The sequence below is a fragment of the Alligator sinensis genome, unplaced genomic scaffold (genome assembly GCF_000455745.1).
Source record: "Alligator sinensis unplaced genomic scaffold, ASM45574v1 scaffold241_1, whole genome shotgun sequence".
NCBI classification, from domain to species: Eukaryota; Metazoa; Chordata; order Crocodylia; family Alligatoridae; genus Alligator; species Alligator sinensis.
The window spans coordinates 993183-1011022 of NW_005841894.1; the positions used below are offsets into that span (position 1 = coordinate 993183).

Below are 17840 nucleotides of genomic sequence, written 5' to 3' on the forward strand. Positions count from 1 at the left end.
AGCACTGAACTAATGCAGCTATATCTCTTTTATTTATTATTGATTTTATTTATTAGATTTATATCTTGCCCTCCCTAGAAAAGCTCAGGGCAGCATTACAATAAAAAAGCAAGATACATTACAAAAACATAAAATATTAAAAAGAGAATAGTATGTAACAAACAGCAAACTCCCCAAGCAGTGCCCCCAAACTTAACCCCCTCTTGTTAAAAGTCTTTCACAATAAAAAGGTCTTAAATTGCTTCCTGAACATATTTTGGTATCTGAGCTTGCTCATTCGGGCATATCCATAGACATCTGAAACAGGACTGAGGCACTTGCATCTAAAATTTCTGTCCAAAAATCCCAGATCAAATGTTATTCAATTTGTAAACTCTGTAGAATAATTAAGAGTGGGAGAGCAGGATGCCAGCCTCAGGTGCTGTTTTAGAGTGGCTTCTGCCACTGCTGGCCTGACTGCCGCTGCTGCCAGGCCAGCCACTGCCACTGTCCTAGCCACCATGCCACCCAGGGTGCAGAAATGGTTTGTTATGCTCCTATCTGAGCTAGGTTTACCATACATTTGAGTTTTCCTGGACATGTCCTCTTTTTCGGCCCTCCACTCTCCACACGGGTGTTTTTTTTTAAATCTGAACCAATGTCTGGGATTTTGCTTTGCTCCACTGGCAGGAGTGGGGGAGGGCGATTTGAGGCAGTGGGCACAGATGCGTCAGTATGCACGCACACGTGGCCAACATGCAGCCAGGAAAGGTTGTGGGAGCAGCTTTAGCAGCTAGATGCAAGTAAGTCTGTGGGGGGGCAGGGGTTGAAGGGCCAGGGCTTTAAACTGTTCAAGGGGCTGTGGAGGGTGTGTGACAGTACATGTGTGACAGGGATGTATGGAGGGGATGGGGGTGTGTGTGTGTGCCTGGGCACTGGGGCTGTGGCAGAGCAGAGGGAGTAGGGGGATGATGCCTTCCCCTCCAGTGGGGGAACAGGGCAGGGGGCACTTTGAGGGAAGAGGGAACTCTGTGGCTAGGCCAGTGGCACCAGGGCTGGTGCCCTTGCTTGCGGAGGGGGGAGGGGGCATGGCCAGGTTACGGGGGTGCTGCAGGCATCCCCTTTTCCCTCCTGCCCATGTGAGGGCTGAATTCACTCTGCCACTACCCACACAAATTGCATGCTCTGGCCCAGTCAAGACAGGAGTGGCTGGGGGCCTTCTCTGGTAGGGCTGGGGGGAGCAGGAGGCTGCAGATCAGGAGTAAGGTGTACCACTTGGGATGGAGGACTGTGGGTCAGGAGTGTGGGGCACCAGCCGGGATTGGGTGGGGTGGGCTGTGGGTTGGGACTGAGGGGCACCAGCATAGCTTGGTGGGGGGGGCAAAGGGGTTGTAGTTTAGGAGTGAGGGTCAGTAGCAGGGTTGGGGGGGCTGCAGGTTGGGAGTGAGGGGCACTGGCAAGGCTGGGGGGCTGTGGGTGTGAAGTGAGGTGTCCCCCTGACAGTTGTCCTCTTTTTTGGAAGTGGAAATTTGGTAAACCTAGTAAACTCACTGGGCACAAAGTTGACCTTTGTGTTCTCCAGGATCCTACAGCACCTTCCCTGAGCATACCCAGAATGCCCCAAGTCTGATCAGATCATCACCCGTCTCCTGCATATGGTCAATCAGAATCCAGGGACTAAGCATACCTTCACATAAGTCCCATGTGATGTCCAGTGCAGTAGTCACTCTCAGAGCATGTCACTCAGTTTCTCCAAGAACTCCACAGCTTGTGGTTGAGCTTTACAAAGGAGTACAACACTTTGTTTAAACAATTTAAAATTGTTCTGAAACAATGGATGGAAAGTCAAGATAACATATGAGAGCTGGGAAATATCTGAGCCAGACCATCTTTTCTTTATAAAGATATTTAGTGTCTTATTTTCAGGCTAGAGTGTTACTGCTCCCTATTTACTATGATAACATATTTCATTACATACACATCTATATTTCTTAGCTACATTTATCAGCTTTTGACTCTTCTAAATCTTTATGTGGATATTTTCCATCCCATTCAAAAGCCTGACTCCAAAGTCACTGAAGACTTTGTCACGTCTAGATGTAATATGACAGTGAAGGGTTTCTCTTGGCAGAATTTCATGGCTGCTTCTTGGATCTGGCTTCTCTCTGACATTTCCTCCATTGGTATTTTCCCATGTCTTCTTGCCTTCTTGCTTTTCATGGGAGGAGAATTAAAAGTTACCTGTGTAGATGGCAAGTCAAATCACCTAAACACTGATGGCTTAACATTTTTGTTTTACTGCCTGACTGATAAAATGATAATTAACCACAAAGGGTTGAAGGAATGAAGCCAATATTGCTCAGAAGCCAGGTTGCTGAGAAAGCATATTACTGAAGGTATTTAAAAATGTACTGGAAAAATACTAGACACTGCAAAGAATGTCTGCATTGGTGTAGGTAAGTTGGGAGGCTAAACAGTCTTCTTCATCTCTTATCTGTATAATTTTACCACTGCACCCTGCAAAGGACGTCTAGAGCATTTTAACTTGGAAAGATGAAGAAGAATGTTGCTGGTCTGTATGAAGAGGTTAAAAAGGCTCCAAAAAGGCTGAAAAGTTGGCCATCAGCCAGTTTTCATTGAACTATATCTAGCCCTTGAACCACATAACTGCAATCCTCAGAATATTCAGGGAAAATGAAATAAACTGGTCCAGCTGAGTTAATCCCCTTCTGATTCCCAAAGGAAACTTGCTTCACCACGAAGAGGGGGATTAATCTTGCAGGTGTTGTTCAGATATACTCATCACTGTGAACAGCAAAATTACCCTTACATGTAACAAGCGTATCAGACTTTTGTGGTTTTCCAGTGCAAAAAGATCATCATTCTAGATTTGTTTTTAAATACCTGCCTTTATCTTCAAAAATGCCATCAACTTCTCTGCTCCTTCAAAAACATTGGAACAGATGCAAAGCCAGCAGTATTTTTTTCAAGTACATCTCTACACATTTAAAGCACCTGCTGTTTGTAAAAGATAAATATATAAAAAAATAAATGTGTTGGGATATCAAAGTTTCCAAATCTGTTGTATCATTTGAAGGAGACTGGAGATGAAAACAACTTGGCTGCCCCCACACCCTTGTAGTTATGGGAATAATATGTTTTCTTCCATCAATGTGTCCACTTTACATTATTCAGCACAAAGGTTTGTGAAATAAGAATCATGGGAATATCACAATATAAAGGAAAAAAGGTACAAATAACAGCTTCATAAACTGAGAAATGTACATAAATAAATCATGTAGATGGGGGCAGCTTGCTTAGCTGGCAAGAAAAAAAATATGGAAAATCTGCTTGTTAAACAATAACCACAGAGTGTGCTTTTATGATGTTTTTTCACCACAGTAATTCATATTAGAGATAGAAGCAGTTGCATGTTAAATAAAATCATTCAGCATTGTTCTTCTCGCATTACAAAGAGCTGACTTATGTTGTTTTCAGATGCCTCCCATTAGAAAGTAAATATTCCTCTGATGTTATACATTTCACAAAATTTAATAAAGATGAACTGTAAATAAAGTCGCAGGGAGATTTCAGACAGTTTTATTAGCAGATTGTTGAAAAGAAAAAGAAAATTAAATACAATAACAGTAAACGTGGTTCTCACATTGAAACCAGGCTCAAATAACTAGGCTACCATAGAAAAATTTCCAATTCTTGCATTATGATGTAAAAACAGATTTTTGTACAGATTTTGTACAACAAAATTCGTAATAACCTTTTATCATTTTTAGAAAACTTTAAATATATAGATAAAAATAGACAATTTTCATAGGTCCTACATGAAGATGAGTATGTTCTGTTCCAAGGGCTTGCATAGAGCGCAAATGTGGTTATAATATAGAACAACTAGACATTAATATCTTTAAGATTACAAAAGCATATAAACAATAACATGAGCACAACTTTTCATCATCTATGCAAAAAAACCCAAAATTTGTATAACTAAAGAAGGGCAAAAATTGAAATTACAGCAACATTTCATGGATTGTAATATTTACACCATTTTAGTAAGATTCTCTCTCAACATCCAGTTTAAAAACTGTTTCCCCTTAATCCATAAGATTTCCATTTATGTACCAAGCCAAACACTGAGGCATTCCCAAAGGTCTTCAAAATATATACTGTAAAACTATTAAACCTACTTACAGGTGACTCTATGCAAGGAGCAGAGCAATGGCAGATGCTACTACATGTTTCAGTTGTAGGCTTTTACTTCTCTTTCAGATATGAATGATTCAAAAGCTTGCCACAAATCCATCTAACTTTACAGCTGTTAACCCTTTAAAGACTGCATATGAAAAATGTGGAGTCCAGAATCTCTAAAGTGTTCAACTATGAAAGTTATGAAAGAATCATGATTAGAAAATAATGTTACTACAAAGTATTACCCAATAATATTTAATGAAAAATATTGCTCAATAGTTCTTTAAAAAAAATCGCCTTGATGTGAACTTGTATATACAACTTTTCTATTGTTAAAAAAGGATTGTGGTGGAGTAAAGATGGGCTACACAAAAGAAGTGTGTACCGATATTGCCAGGAAGACCTACAAACTATAGAAGCTCAGTGCTAGAGTTTACAAAACATTTTTTTCTTTTTACTTTGACAAAATAATATTAATATCCAATCAGAACTATTTTTAAAGAAATATTTTTAAGTTAGTCATCTTAGACATTAAAGGTTCTGATATGTTTCCATGAAATAAATAATATTTATATGCATAAAACATTAAAGGTGAAAAAAGCATAATCACAAAACTTACAGTAAACAGCACTGATTCACAAAATCAGTCTTTAAAGGGGTAACCCAAAAGTATGCAAAGCAAAGAACATAATTCTTGTATGTAATAAGCACTGTGTTGCAGCTTACTTCCAGTTATCAGCACACAGGTGAAAACACATATTGTAACTTTCATAAAGACAGTGAAAGGAACACATAACCACCCTTCCCTAAGACAAGGCAGGGAAGGAAAATAGACTTCACTCAGCTCTACGTGGAATTGGACTGATACATCAAGTGTTTGTTAGGTTTTCTTTTTTTAGTAACATTGACGTAATATGACATTAACATATAAAAATATTTCTGGTGTTTGACTTGCTGCTCAGCCACAGTTCATTCTTAAAAGTGCACTAACAGGGCACTAAGCAGGGCTCAATATACAAATAAAAGTGGCTGATACAGAATTCTGACTTGTTACCAGATGCTTAACATCTCATTCAGTAATACTGTGACTCCAGGACAAATATTTACATGCCTGCATGCGTTAAAACTAGAAAGGCGTCTTTCTGACCAACAGGGTGACAAAACATATTATCTAAAATTTTCATTTTCCTAAACTCTAGTATTCTACTGCATACATAATACCTTCCGTGTGTGGTTGTGTTCGTATACTGTACATGTGACCAACAGTTTGAATAAAGAAGCAAAGTCTTTTATTTCATAAACCCCTGCCAGTTTAGAATGAGAAATTATTACTCTTTATTTATTTTTCTTCTAGGAAAAGAGACTTTATGAACAGTAAAACAGTATTGTTTACATTCAGCATTTCTTTTCACTTTGACAAAATTTCATTTAGTTTATTGTGATCTAATGTCCACACATTGGTCTCTTGGAAAGTAGGTGAAAAAAATGTCTTTAGAAGAAAACCCACAATTCTCGAGTTTGAAAACTGAATGTAACTATTTTTTTTCTTTTGCTTTATTTTTATTTTTTTGTAAGAATCCTCTCATGCCCTCTTACAGGTTTACTTCTGAGCAGTCTTGCTGGTTTAGGTATGACATAGTCTGCAAATATAGGGGAACACTGCTGGAAGGAACGCCTGATGTGCTCAAATACAGAATGATCAGAGGAGGAAAGAGTTTGCATCCCATTCAAAAAAAGAACACTAGGCCTTGTTCTGACACATCTGTAACTGTGTATACAAGGGGATCTAACAGCAGAGCTGCAGATTTTCACTGAAGGAAGAAGAGTGCTTCTTAGACATTTACAAACATTCTCTAGACCTCTGGATTGAGCCACAGGTGATAACCAATGGAGGACACTCTTGCAGAATGTTTTAAACTTTGAAGAATGTTAATACACACATTGAGGAAGTTGCCTTGAAAACACTTTGTTTTAATAGAACTTCCAAATATTGGATGTCTTACTGCAAAGTCCTTTACCATAGCACAGGTATCTCCAGCAGGAAAGATTCAGTACATGACAGTAGTTTTCAAATAAAGTCTTCCATCTAAAATAAGAAAAAAAAAATCATTAAACATCCAGGCCTGTACTCTATCACCAGGAGAAGCAGTAAGTTTGTAAAATGGGTAACTGCAAAATTTCAGGTGGCAAAAAACTACATGAAAAATGGTGGTATTGAGAAGTTGTTGGCCTGTCAGTGATGTTATTTTACCACCAAATGTTGAAAATTAATGCCATCAACAAAGACACAGACTGCAACATTTGAACGCTGCAACAGTTTCTATAGCTCTAAATCACATGATAATGCTCTAAAGCGTTAATATATGCTGCATTCATATTATTGCTTGAACAACAGAAAAATAATTTGTGCTTCTGTGCATGTATTTTTACTGATATGTAAACTTAACTGAATACTGCTGAACACCAATTACTTCTTCCATGGTTGCAGAACAAAAATCTCCTGCATGCAATCACAAACACTCGCATCACTAAAGGCATTGCTCATACCTTATGATTTAGCTCTGTTGTTAAATATACCATGTAATGTAACCATTGCACACATTTGTAGTTATTTATACATAACCCAGCATAAAAGATTTAAACAGCATCAGTGAATTATAGCCTTTTTCCCCTAAAAGTGCGATTAACTAAAGAATTACTATGTTAAAGATGTAAGCGTGTCTCAATTTTTACTACCTAATTGAGAAACATATGTTTAAACCAGAGTGTGCATGTGAGGAATTTGGTGGGGGGAAAGACATGAAAAACAAATGATATAGCCATTGAATCAGTAATCTGGAGGGGGGGGGGGCATGGAGGGAGGGAGCTTTGGGATTAATACTGCTTTATGCCCCAAACCTTTTTAAACTGGTTTCCAAGTATGAAACACAGCCTACTATACTGTGGATATACAATACAAAATACGTATTTATATATCAAAAAGAGAAATAAACAAGCTCATAGGTTCATTCTCACTAGCTGTCCTATTTGATAAAAAGTGTTTATCCCCTGGGTCTAAATTACTGAAGTTATAGCACATTGTACTCCTGAATTGCCTGCTCAGGGCTTCCAAGGACAAAACACCTATATTTTAATGTACAAATAGCACAGAAATTCTTCTGGTTCAACCCTAATGCATCAGTAAATATTTATAACTTTCTTTCTTTTGAATTCAGGCTAGTTAATCTATATTAACCTGTCATATTATAAAAAAAATCACATTGTGAAAAAAAGACCAAGAATCCTTCGGGATAGAGACATTCTAATAATCACTGAACTTTTTCAAACACTCCAATATCTGATCAAGCCTAGATCAGTGAAATGAACCTTCTGTAACTATTGACAGAAACAGAGAAAAGCTTCATTAGGGAGGCACCTTAAAGCACATGCAATCATAAGTGGTCACACACTGACCTTCCACATCCCATTGAGGAGCTTCTGTCATTGCTACACAAGGATTCAGGACAGAATTAGCATGCATTTCTCTGTTTCTCAATAATTGTTTCAATCTATTTTCAACCTGCATTTCTCTCCAGTCCTACTCTCATTTTCCATCACTTGCTCTCTTTTTTAGTGCTCCGGGTATGCGCCCTTCTGCTTTTTTTCCCTACCATTTCGCTCCTCCCTTCCCCTTCCTCTTCACAGATGATCCAAGCCTTTTCCAGTGGAGTAGACAACCCTTCCTGCCTGTAGACACTTACTTTCAGAACCATTTCAACATTCTCTTTGCTCTTTATGGTCTTTGTGCATTGAAGAGAGATAAAAAGAAATTGAGTAGGCCTTAACTTAAAGGCTTTTTATTCTGCTGTGATGCATGAAGAACAGCCAAAATGCTTGTGAGAAGTCAGAGGGGGAAAAAAAAGAAAGGATATCTAAAAAATACTCTAGAGAGGATCAACTTGCGAGGCCTGATAAAAGGGATTTAACCTCTCCCCTCCCCAAACTATACTGTAAACACAGGCTAACTGGACCACCATTGATGATATTTATATTTAATTCTGCCACAAATTGAAAAAATACAATAGCCACTTGCAATATAAAGCTGTCTAGATACCTCTGCAGGGGAATTAATCCATAGTATATACCAGCACTTTGGCTAGTTTCAATGTGTGTGCTAATAAGGGCTAGGCATAAATCCTATAACTAAACATTAAGATAATCTAAAGTCTCTAATTTATATTTTATGTGACTATGCTAGGTCTCTACATACCGTTTAAAATAAAATGTTAGTTAAAAATATTCTCAATGATAACGGCAATAAAAAAAAATAGCTGTAGGATGCTGAATCCTTGAAACAGAAAGCACAAAAGAAATGTCCATGCAGGGAAGAGCAGTACCAGTATAAAAAAGAGCTTTATTTTGTACTGCCTATGAACCCAATCTAGTACTGAAGTCATTTTTTACTAATTGATTTTTTTATTTATGTAAATAGTACCAGAATCAGGTCCTATAGTTTCTGTTTTACACCTTCATATGACTACAGTTAGAGTAGTCTCAAAAACTGTCTTCTTTATATAGTCAAACACATTCTTATTAATAAACCTTGCTATCTTTTATCATGGGCATTATAATAATTATAAAGCTGTTGTTTTTCAGCTAGCTCTATGATGAATCATAAAAACTGCAATTAAATGACTTCATATTGATCATGAAATTAAAGTGAACTGAATATGAACTGAGTATCTGATCTAATTCTATTATTTGCCTTAGTATAAAACAGATATATTCTTAACTTGTTTGATGAATTCTCCTAACAGATGGACAAATGTAGCAAGCATTAAATATGTCAGCTGTAAGATATATCCCACCTGCCACAGCTGGTGTAGGTACGGCATGTTTGTAATTAAGTCATACTTAGTCAGAGTTCAAAGGTTCCCAACAAATGCTAAATATTTTCTTTAATTTTTCAAGATTTACAACAATAAGAATATGTGATAAGATAAAAACAATGAACAACTCTTCCTTTCAAACTTACTGAATTGCATTTAGCTTTAAGAAATATTTCCAGACTTTTGTTCCTGTCTCAATATTCCTCTCAACTTAATTCTCCTTTTTCCAGTCTCCTGGTAAGTGATTGGAGCCTACCAACGTTGTTATCAAAAGTGATCTGGGTCCTTTGTATGTGTTGCCAGTGTGTTCCCCTGCGAATACCACAGTTCTGAAGTTTCCTGTCCCCACTTATTGTGTTTAACCACACAGCACATATATTTTACAGTCCGTTGGACTAATATATGCAGAGTGTACATCAAGGCATACAAAGTTATATACTATCCATGCAGATATACTGTATCTACCTGAATCTAAGATGACTTCAAATTTAAGATTCCTCCCCCCTCCCCCCCAATAATTAGATTCTATGCATGGAAAACGTATAAAATTTATGATAATTTCCCATGTATAGAATCTATTGCTGGGTGGTTGTCTTAGATTAATCCCCCACCCACCAATGCAGTAGGGTAAGTAAGGGCAGAGGGGCAAGTTGCACGCGAGCTGTAAACACAGGCTAACTGGACCACCATTGATGATATTTATATTTAATTCTGCCACAAATTGAAAAAATACAATAGCCACTTGCAATATAAAGCTGTCTAGATACCTCTGCAGGGGAATTAATCCATAGTATATACCAGCACTTTGGCTAGTTTCAATGTGTGTGCTAATAAGGGCTAGGCATAAATCCTATAACTAAACATTAAGATAATCTAAAGTCTCTAATTTATATTTTATGTGACTATGCTAGGTCTCTACATACCGTTTAAAATAAAATGTTAGTTAAAAATATTCTCAATGATAACGGCAATAAAAAAAAATAGCTGTAGGATGCTGAATCCTTGAAACAGAAAGCACAAAAGAAATGTCCATGCAGGGAAGAGCAGTACCAGTATAAAAAAGAGCTTTATTTTGTACTGCCTATGAACCCAATCTAGTACTGAAGTCATTTTTTACTAATTGATTTTTTTATTTATGTAAATAGTACCAGAATCAGGTCCTATAGTTTCTGTTTTACACCTTCATATGACTACAGTTAGAGTAGTCTCAAAAACTGTCTTCTTTATATAGTCAAACACATTCTTATTAATAAACCTTGCTATCTTTTATCATGGGCATTATAATAATTATAAAGCTGTTGTTTTTCAGCTAGCTCTATGATGAATCATAAAAACTGCAATTAAATGACTTCATATTGATCATGAAATTAAAGTGAACTGAATATGAACTGAGTATCTGATCTAATTCTATTATTTGCCTTAGTATAAAACAGATATATTCTTAACTTGTTTGATGAATTCTCCTAACAGATGGACAAATGTAGCAAGCATTAAATATGTCAGCTGTAAGATATATCCCACCTGCCACAGCTGGTGTAGGTACGGCATGTTTGTAATTAAGTCATACTTAGTCAGAGTTCAAAGGTTCCCAACAAATGCTAAATATTTTCTTTAATTTTTCAAGATTTACAACAATAAGAATATGTGATAAGATAAAAACAATGAACAACTCTTCCTTTCAAACTTACTGAATTGCATTTAGCTTTAAGAAATATTTCCAGACTTTTGTTCCTGTCTCAATATTCCTCTCAACTTAATTCTCCTTTTTCCAGTCTCCTGGTAAGTGATTGGAGCCTACCAACGTTGTTATCAAAAGTGATCTGGGTCCTTTGTATGTGTTGCCAGTGTGTTCCCCTGCGAATACCACAGTTCTGAAGTTTCCTGTCCCCACTTATTGTGTTTAACCACACAGCACATATATTTTACAGTCCGTTGGACTAATATATGCAGAGTGTACATCAAGGCATACAAAGTTATATACTATCCATGCAGATATACTGTATCTACCTGAATCTAAGATGACTTCAAATTTAAGATTCCTCCCCCCTCCCCCCCAATAATTAGATTCTATGCATGGAAAACGTATAAAATTTATGATAATTTCCCATGTTTCTGACACTTGTCTCCCACCACTTGCCCCCCTTACTCCCTGCTCTCTAGTGCCTGTGTTCCCTGGTGCCTGCCACTCCACAGTGCCTGACCCCCTGACTGCCCCCACCTTGTAGTGCCTCCACCCTCCAGTGCATGCTTCTCCCATGACTTGCCCCCCATCCCACTTGCTTTCCCAATGCTTGTGCCCCCTGTAACTGCCCCCTTCACTGCCCCTAATACTTGTCCACTCTGCTGCACCCTCCCCCACCACTCCTCCCACCACCACTTACCCTTCATCATGGTTCTGGCCCTGCTCTGGCCTGGGACATGGAGCACATTGTCATTTCAGCCCCTGCCTGGCCATGCAGCAGCCCTGGCTCTGGCTCTGGCCCTGGCCCCATACCCAGGTAAGAGTTGGAGCTGCCACTATTGCCACTGTTGCTGTGTCACTGGATGGAAGCTGGAGTGCCCACATGGTCCATGTGGTGTGGGGGAAGAAGTTGCAGTGCAGAGGAAGAGGTGGCAGGGAGACAAAGATAACATTGAGCAGACAGGGTGGCAGAGGCTCCTGAGGGACAGAAACTGCAACTCCCAATTGGGACCCCACCCCAGGTCAGGGTTTGAGCTGAAGGTGCAGCTCAAATCCTTTACTCAAATTCAAGATGAGGGCCTTTTTTCTCCATGTTGAATGAGGTGGACCTTATTTTGCATTTCAGTAAATAGGGTATTATCCAATATATACACACACAGACTTCTAATTTTGCCTATTGCTATATGTATAAATCATTACAGGTGGAGTATATTCTTGTCACCATGCCTAATGTTTTCACAAAGTATACTAAAACACTAAAGGTGCAAGTATGAATGGTATAAAAACACATAAATCTCAATCTTAGGTGTTCAAGCAAAAATATAAATAAGGAAAACTCTGCTAAGTTGCTTAAATAAAACAGCTTATAATTAAAAGAATTTAAATACTGAGTTCCTGAAAATGTCACCATTCAGCAAAATCATGCAAGCTCATGTTAGCAACTCACTGTGAAAGTGCCAACAAACTTAACTCTCATTTGTTTTTGTTTGTGGGCTGATATGGCAGGAGTTACAGGCTGGGCAAGGGAGTATTTAATGAAAAAACACAAGCCCTTTTTTAACCAAAACTCATTTGGAGGTATTTGAATGAATGTGCCCCAAGAGTTACAAGGTCACAAGTGTTATTAAAAACAATTTTGACATAATGTTTGCAAGGCTGAAGTGATACATATGTCACAAAATGCTTGCTCCATAAAGATTTTAACTGGGGGACATTTACATTCATGCTGCTGAGACCAGTTCTTTGTAGTATTTGGACTCTTCAGTGGTGAAGAGGTGATGTGGCAATGGGAACACAGGAAGGAAAGACAATAGTGTACTTCAGTGAGGTAGAAAGAGGGAAGCCCACAGAGACTGGCCAGAGAACAACAGTGGGTGAGAAGGCAAGTGAATAATCAAGAGTCTCTGTAGCATATAGAGAGGAGAGGCATCTTGCACAGGTCTGAGCTACATAATTTTGGGGTTTTTTCTCTATTTTTTGTTACAGCACATTTTGAATATGATAATCACACAACCTGCACTCACTTCTCACTGTCATTAATATTATAATTCTTACACAATACACATATCAAGTGCAACAAATCTGAAGTAAGTTTGTAAGAGTAATCAAATGGTAAAAACAGGATTGCTCATTTGACAATTAGCAAATTAGATGTGCATTTTGCTCTCATTAATGGAGAGCTTTATTTTGTGGACAGTATGCTCGGTTGGAGACCTGGGTTCCCAGCACTGCCATTGCAGGACTTTGGGCAGCTCATTTTGCCATTTTATTTCCTTACGCTTCTGTTTTCCCTCCTGCTCCATCTTCTTTCCTACTTATATCACCACCAGATTGGGACAGAGCCTGTATCTCACTTCGTATTTGTACTGTGCCTACCACAGTATCCTGATCTTGGCCAAGTCTCTAGGAACTAACCATAATAATAAACTCCCATAATGATACTATTTTAATTAAAACAATGGGGTTTTTAATACTGCTAAAAATCTATTTGAAGATCATATCTTATAACAGTAGTTGAGCTTAGAAAGGCCTTTGCAAACCAAATGCCATCATATAACTAACAGCTTCAGGACCAAGCTCCTGCTAGGATTGAAGTCAGTGGGAATTTTGCACTAAAATTCAATAAAAGTAGGAACAGGTCTATTGCTCCTATATCCTGTATGCTTTCCAAAATTGTTAATCTCTGTTCTAGCTAGCTGATGTAATTATAATGCATTTCTCACTCTCTCTGCAAACAGGATGGTGTTCAGGGAAATGAAATATCACACCAATGTACGTTAATGTGACACACATTTTCTGACTTAAAGAGTCATTATGGCTGTACAATATTAGAGTGAAAAATATCGTGATCCATTCTCAGTCTGCTATATTAAAAGAAATAAAATATTTGTGACATAAAATGGGGGTGCTTTTATCTAAATAAAAGAAAAGCTGCTCACTTGAGCTAAAGAACATGATAAATTGTGTTTCCTTTTAGGAAGTAGCTTTATTGAAAATGGCAGCTATTTTCTCAGAAGTTATTTCCAGGCACCTGTAATCTAATGAGGTTTGTCCCTTTCAAAGAACAGTTGTATGTGCATGCCCGAATGCACACAACCTCTTCAGCCCAGAGCTGATAAAAGCATCTGTAAGCCATAGCTCAAGCACTTTTAAATTATATAACTGGGTGGTTTATTTGTTTTAATAAGATGGGGCAAATGTGAATCGCAGTGTACTTCTAACCTTTCATTCAGCCTGATGTTTTAATCATTTCAAGGAAGAGAAACAAAACAAAAGAAAACGATGGCAAACAAATGGTAATGATTCATGTGATGTTTGATAAGACAGTAACAGGAAGTCAAAATAAAAGCAAACATATCGCAACAGATGGAAGAGATCTTAGTCAAACTGTAACCCTTCAAAAAACTGAAAGGAAGCCGCTAATTAAGGATGAAATCTATTTTTGTCTGCTCTTCATATATTTAATTCCAAATATAGACAAAAGAGGATTGATTTTCCACCAAAGCAGGAAAACAAAAAAACGGGAGTCTGACTTTTTAACTATGGGAAAACCATTTATGCTGAGGACAATGCTCCTTCAAAGACTTCTAAGTATAACAGAGAGCATAATCCTGGTGTTTCTAAATTGAAGCTGTTTCACCAGCTGTAGTTAATTACTAGGCTTTTCTTTTCTTCATAAAACAAACTAATATGCTTTAAGGATAAAAAAAAGAAAACACTCCATCTCTCAGGAGGTGCAAGGTAACCAGCAGCATGGAAGGCTCATTGTAGGATTGCAGACAGATGGGAGACAAAACAGGGAGGTGACAAAGTGGTCCCTATGCCCACTGCACTGCAAAAGAGGAATCTTTGTACTGGCCAAATATAGTTTGTGAGGAAAGAGGCAGTCCAGAATCTGGTTTATGGCTTACATGGATTCAGTGGCCATAAAATACCATGAAAGTGGAACTGAGGAAGAGAGGTTGGGGTTGTAGGGCAGACAATTCATGAATTTCATCCCCCATGTCATAAAAGAAAAGAAATAATGCAAACAGGGTGCATCTACACATGAAATTAATGAAATGCAATAAATTCTGAAGCAGTTTGAGCCAGAATCAGGAGCAGTTCAAGGTGGGGTGGAGCATCCCCAGACTGGCAGCAGGCTTGGGGGGTCAGTCCCAGGCTCTGGGTGGTGGTGTTAGGGCTGTCTGGGGCACAAGCGTGTTAAAGTGTGGAGTTGTGCAGCAAGCAACCATAGCTGGAGGGAGAAAATATTATTTGTGGGGGGGCCCAGTGCATGCATCAGCACAAGAACTACAACTCCCATCATGCTTTGCACAGTGTGATGCATGTGTGGTTAGCCTCTTTTGCTTCAGCCATGTGGGATGTTGGCTTGGCTGCATGCCAAGTAGTGCTGCTACTGTCACTGGCCATGGTGAAATTAGTTTTGGGGGGGCTAAGGCCCACCAAGCCCTGGCCTTCCCCTGCCTATGCAGGCAACCCCCATAGTTTAGCACCCTTGTGCCCTGGCCAGCCCCTGTTACTGTCTACACATGCTTTTTGTCACAATACTTCACCACAAAACAGTACTGTCCTCGACAGTACTATCTTATGGCAGAGTTAATTAATTTACTACACCCTAATACCAGTGCATGTGTAGTTAGTGATGTTTTACTGCAGAGCTAATTAGTCAACTCTACAGTAAAGTGCATGTTTAGATGCACCTAGAGGGGCACAGCTGGACAGCTCCATACCCTGGGCAGCTGTGTGACATTGAGGGCAGTGCTATGTGCCACATTGCCAATCACAGCAATGTGATCAGCTATTTATGCTATTAAATTTAGTAAAGCTTGGAGGGAGAAAGCAGAAATCTTAACTTTCTTGAAGCAGAAATTTTGATGTCCACCTGAAGCAGTTTGTCTGGAGAACAGATATGGAGCCCTAGCAACAGAGGGCAAGGAGCATGTTCCATTGGTAGAGGAGTACAGGCCAGGCCTCCCTGAGGTGGGAAGGACTGAGACAACTGTCACAAAGAAGAAGCAAGGTGGTGGTGGTTGGATACTCCCTTCTGCTGAGGATGGAGAGATCCATCTGCCAGCCTGACCTGTTGTCTTGGGAAGCCAGCTGCTTGCCCAGAGTCTGGATCTAAGATGTCAAAGAGGGATTACTGAGACTCATCTGGGCCTCTGACTACTATCCCATGCTGCTCATCCATGTGGACACCAACAATACTGCCAGGGAAGACCCTTAACACATCAAAAGTGACTACAGGGCTCTGGGTGCAAGGGTGAAGGAGTCTGGGGCTCAGGTGATATTCTCTTTGATCCTTCCAGTCAAGGGAAAGTGCCCGGGGAGGAGTGGGTGCATCCTGAAGATCAATGTCTGGTTGTGCAGGTGGTGTCACCAGCAGGACTTTGGCTTCTTTGACCACAGGATGATGTTCCAAGAAGAAGGATTGCTAGGAAGAGATGGGATCCACTTGACAAAGAGAGGGAAGGGCATCTTCACAGACAGGCTCCCTAACCTAGAGAGGAGGACTTTAAACTAGGGTCTCTGGGTGATGTAGATCAAAGGTAAGTGAGGAAGTCAGTGACCTGGAGGAAAAACAAGCTGGAGGGGGCAACAGGTCAGGTATTCTTATTCTTCCTGAGAAATCAGGGCAATAGGCTAGTTACCTCAAGTGCCTAGTGCCTAGTTACCTCATGGAGCCAAGGAAACAGGCAGGAAGAATTGGAAGTCCTCGCACAATCATGGAACTATGATGTGATTGGAATAACACAGACTTGGTGGGATAGCTTGCATGACTGGATCACTGACATGGATGGGTATAAACTGTTCAGGAAGGACAGCCAGGGGAGAAGAGGAGGAGGAGTGGCATTTTATGGAAAAGAGCCATATGCTTGTTCAGAGCTCCAGTGTGAAACTGGAGATAGGCCTGTTAAAAGTATCTTGGTCAGAGGAGATAGCAGCAAGGATGATGCCATGGTGGGGTCTGGACCATGAGACCAGGAGGAAGTGGTGGATGAGGGTTTATTCAAACAGCTAGAAGAAGTTTCCTGATCAGAGGCCCTGGTTCTCAATCACCCTCACATCTGCTAGGAGAGCAATACAACAGTGCACAGGCAATCCAGGAAGTTTTTGGAGAGTTTTAAGGACAACTTCCTGGTGCAGGTGCTAGAGTGGTCATGCTCTTCTTGACCTGCTGCTCACAAATGGGGAAGAATTGGTGGGGAATGTACTAATAGTAGCCACAAGATGATTGAGTTCAGGGTCCTGAGGAAAGACAGGATGAAGAGCAGCAGAGTAAGGATCCTGGACTTCAGAAAAGCAGGCTTTGACTCACTCAGGGAACTCATGGGAAGGATCCCCTGGGAAGCCAGTCTGAGGGGGAGAGGAGTCCAGGAAACCTGGCTGTACTTGAAAGAAGCATTACTGAGAGTGCAGGAACAAAATCATTCTGATGTGCAAGAAGACTAGTAAGTGTGGCAGAAGATCAGCTTGGCTTAGCAGGGATCTCTTCAGGAAATTAAATCACAAAAAGGAAGTTTATAAGAAGTGGAAACTTGGACAAGCAACTAGGGAGGAGTATAAGAATATTGCTCGGGCATGCAGGGATGAAGTCAGGAAGATCAAAGTGCAATTGGAGTTGCAGCTAGCAAGGGATGTGAAGGAGAACAAGAAGCTGTTTGGGACAGCTGTTTGGGACAGATTTCTGGCAGAGATGCATGGGTGCAAGCCCGTTGCACCCCTGAGAGCAGAAAACCCCAGCAGACCCCTCCGGTGGACCGTGATCCCATGCCCAGCATGAAGCCAAGAGGTAAGTGGAGCCCACAGCAGGAGGGCACTAGATAGGAGCAGGAGGCAGCTGAGAGGAGCCAAGGAGGGTCATGTGCCCCCCAGCTCCTACTTAGCCCAGCTCCCTTTGGAACCGTGTGACCACAGTGTGCAAACAGGCATGCTCTGGGCTCCGGTGTGCGAGTTAGCATGTGAATTCATGCAGGAGGGCAAGCAGGAGGGGCATGAGGCCCTAGGCAGCAAGCCTGAAGAGAAGGGTCAGCACAGCAGTAGCCCAGACTACTACCTGTGTGACAGTGGTGATGTGCCACACCCTGAAGATCCACCCCCCCCCC

General features: G+C 40.0%; 1 protein-coding gene across 6 annotated transcripts in view; it reads right to left on the reverse strand.

Annotated features, from left to right (window-relative positions):
* Positions 1-3567: 3567 nt before the first annotated feature.
* DACH1 (dachshund family transcription factor 1) overlaps positions 3568-17840 on the reverse strand; it is a 530916-nt gene continuing 516643 nt past the window's right edge. For all 6 annotated transcript variants that reach the window (XM_025197329.1, XM_025197328.1, XM_025197326.1 and 3 more), the window contains one exon: positions 3568-6268. In XM_025197329.1, the coding sequence (XP_025053114.1) occupies positions 6231-6268 (38 nt within the window). In that variant the 3' untranslated portion in view covers positions 3568-6230. The remainder of the gene's footprint in view (positions 6269-17840) is intronic.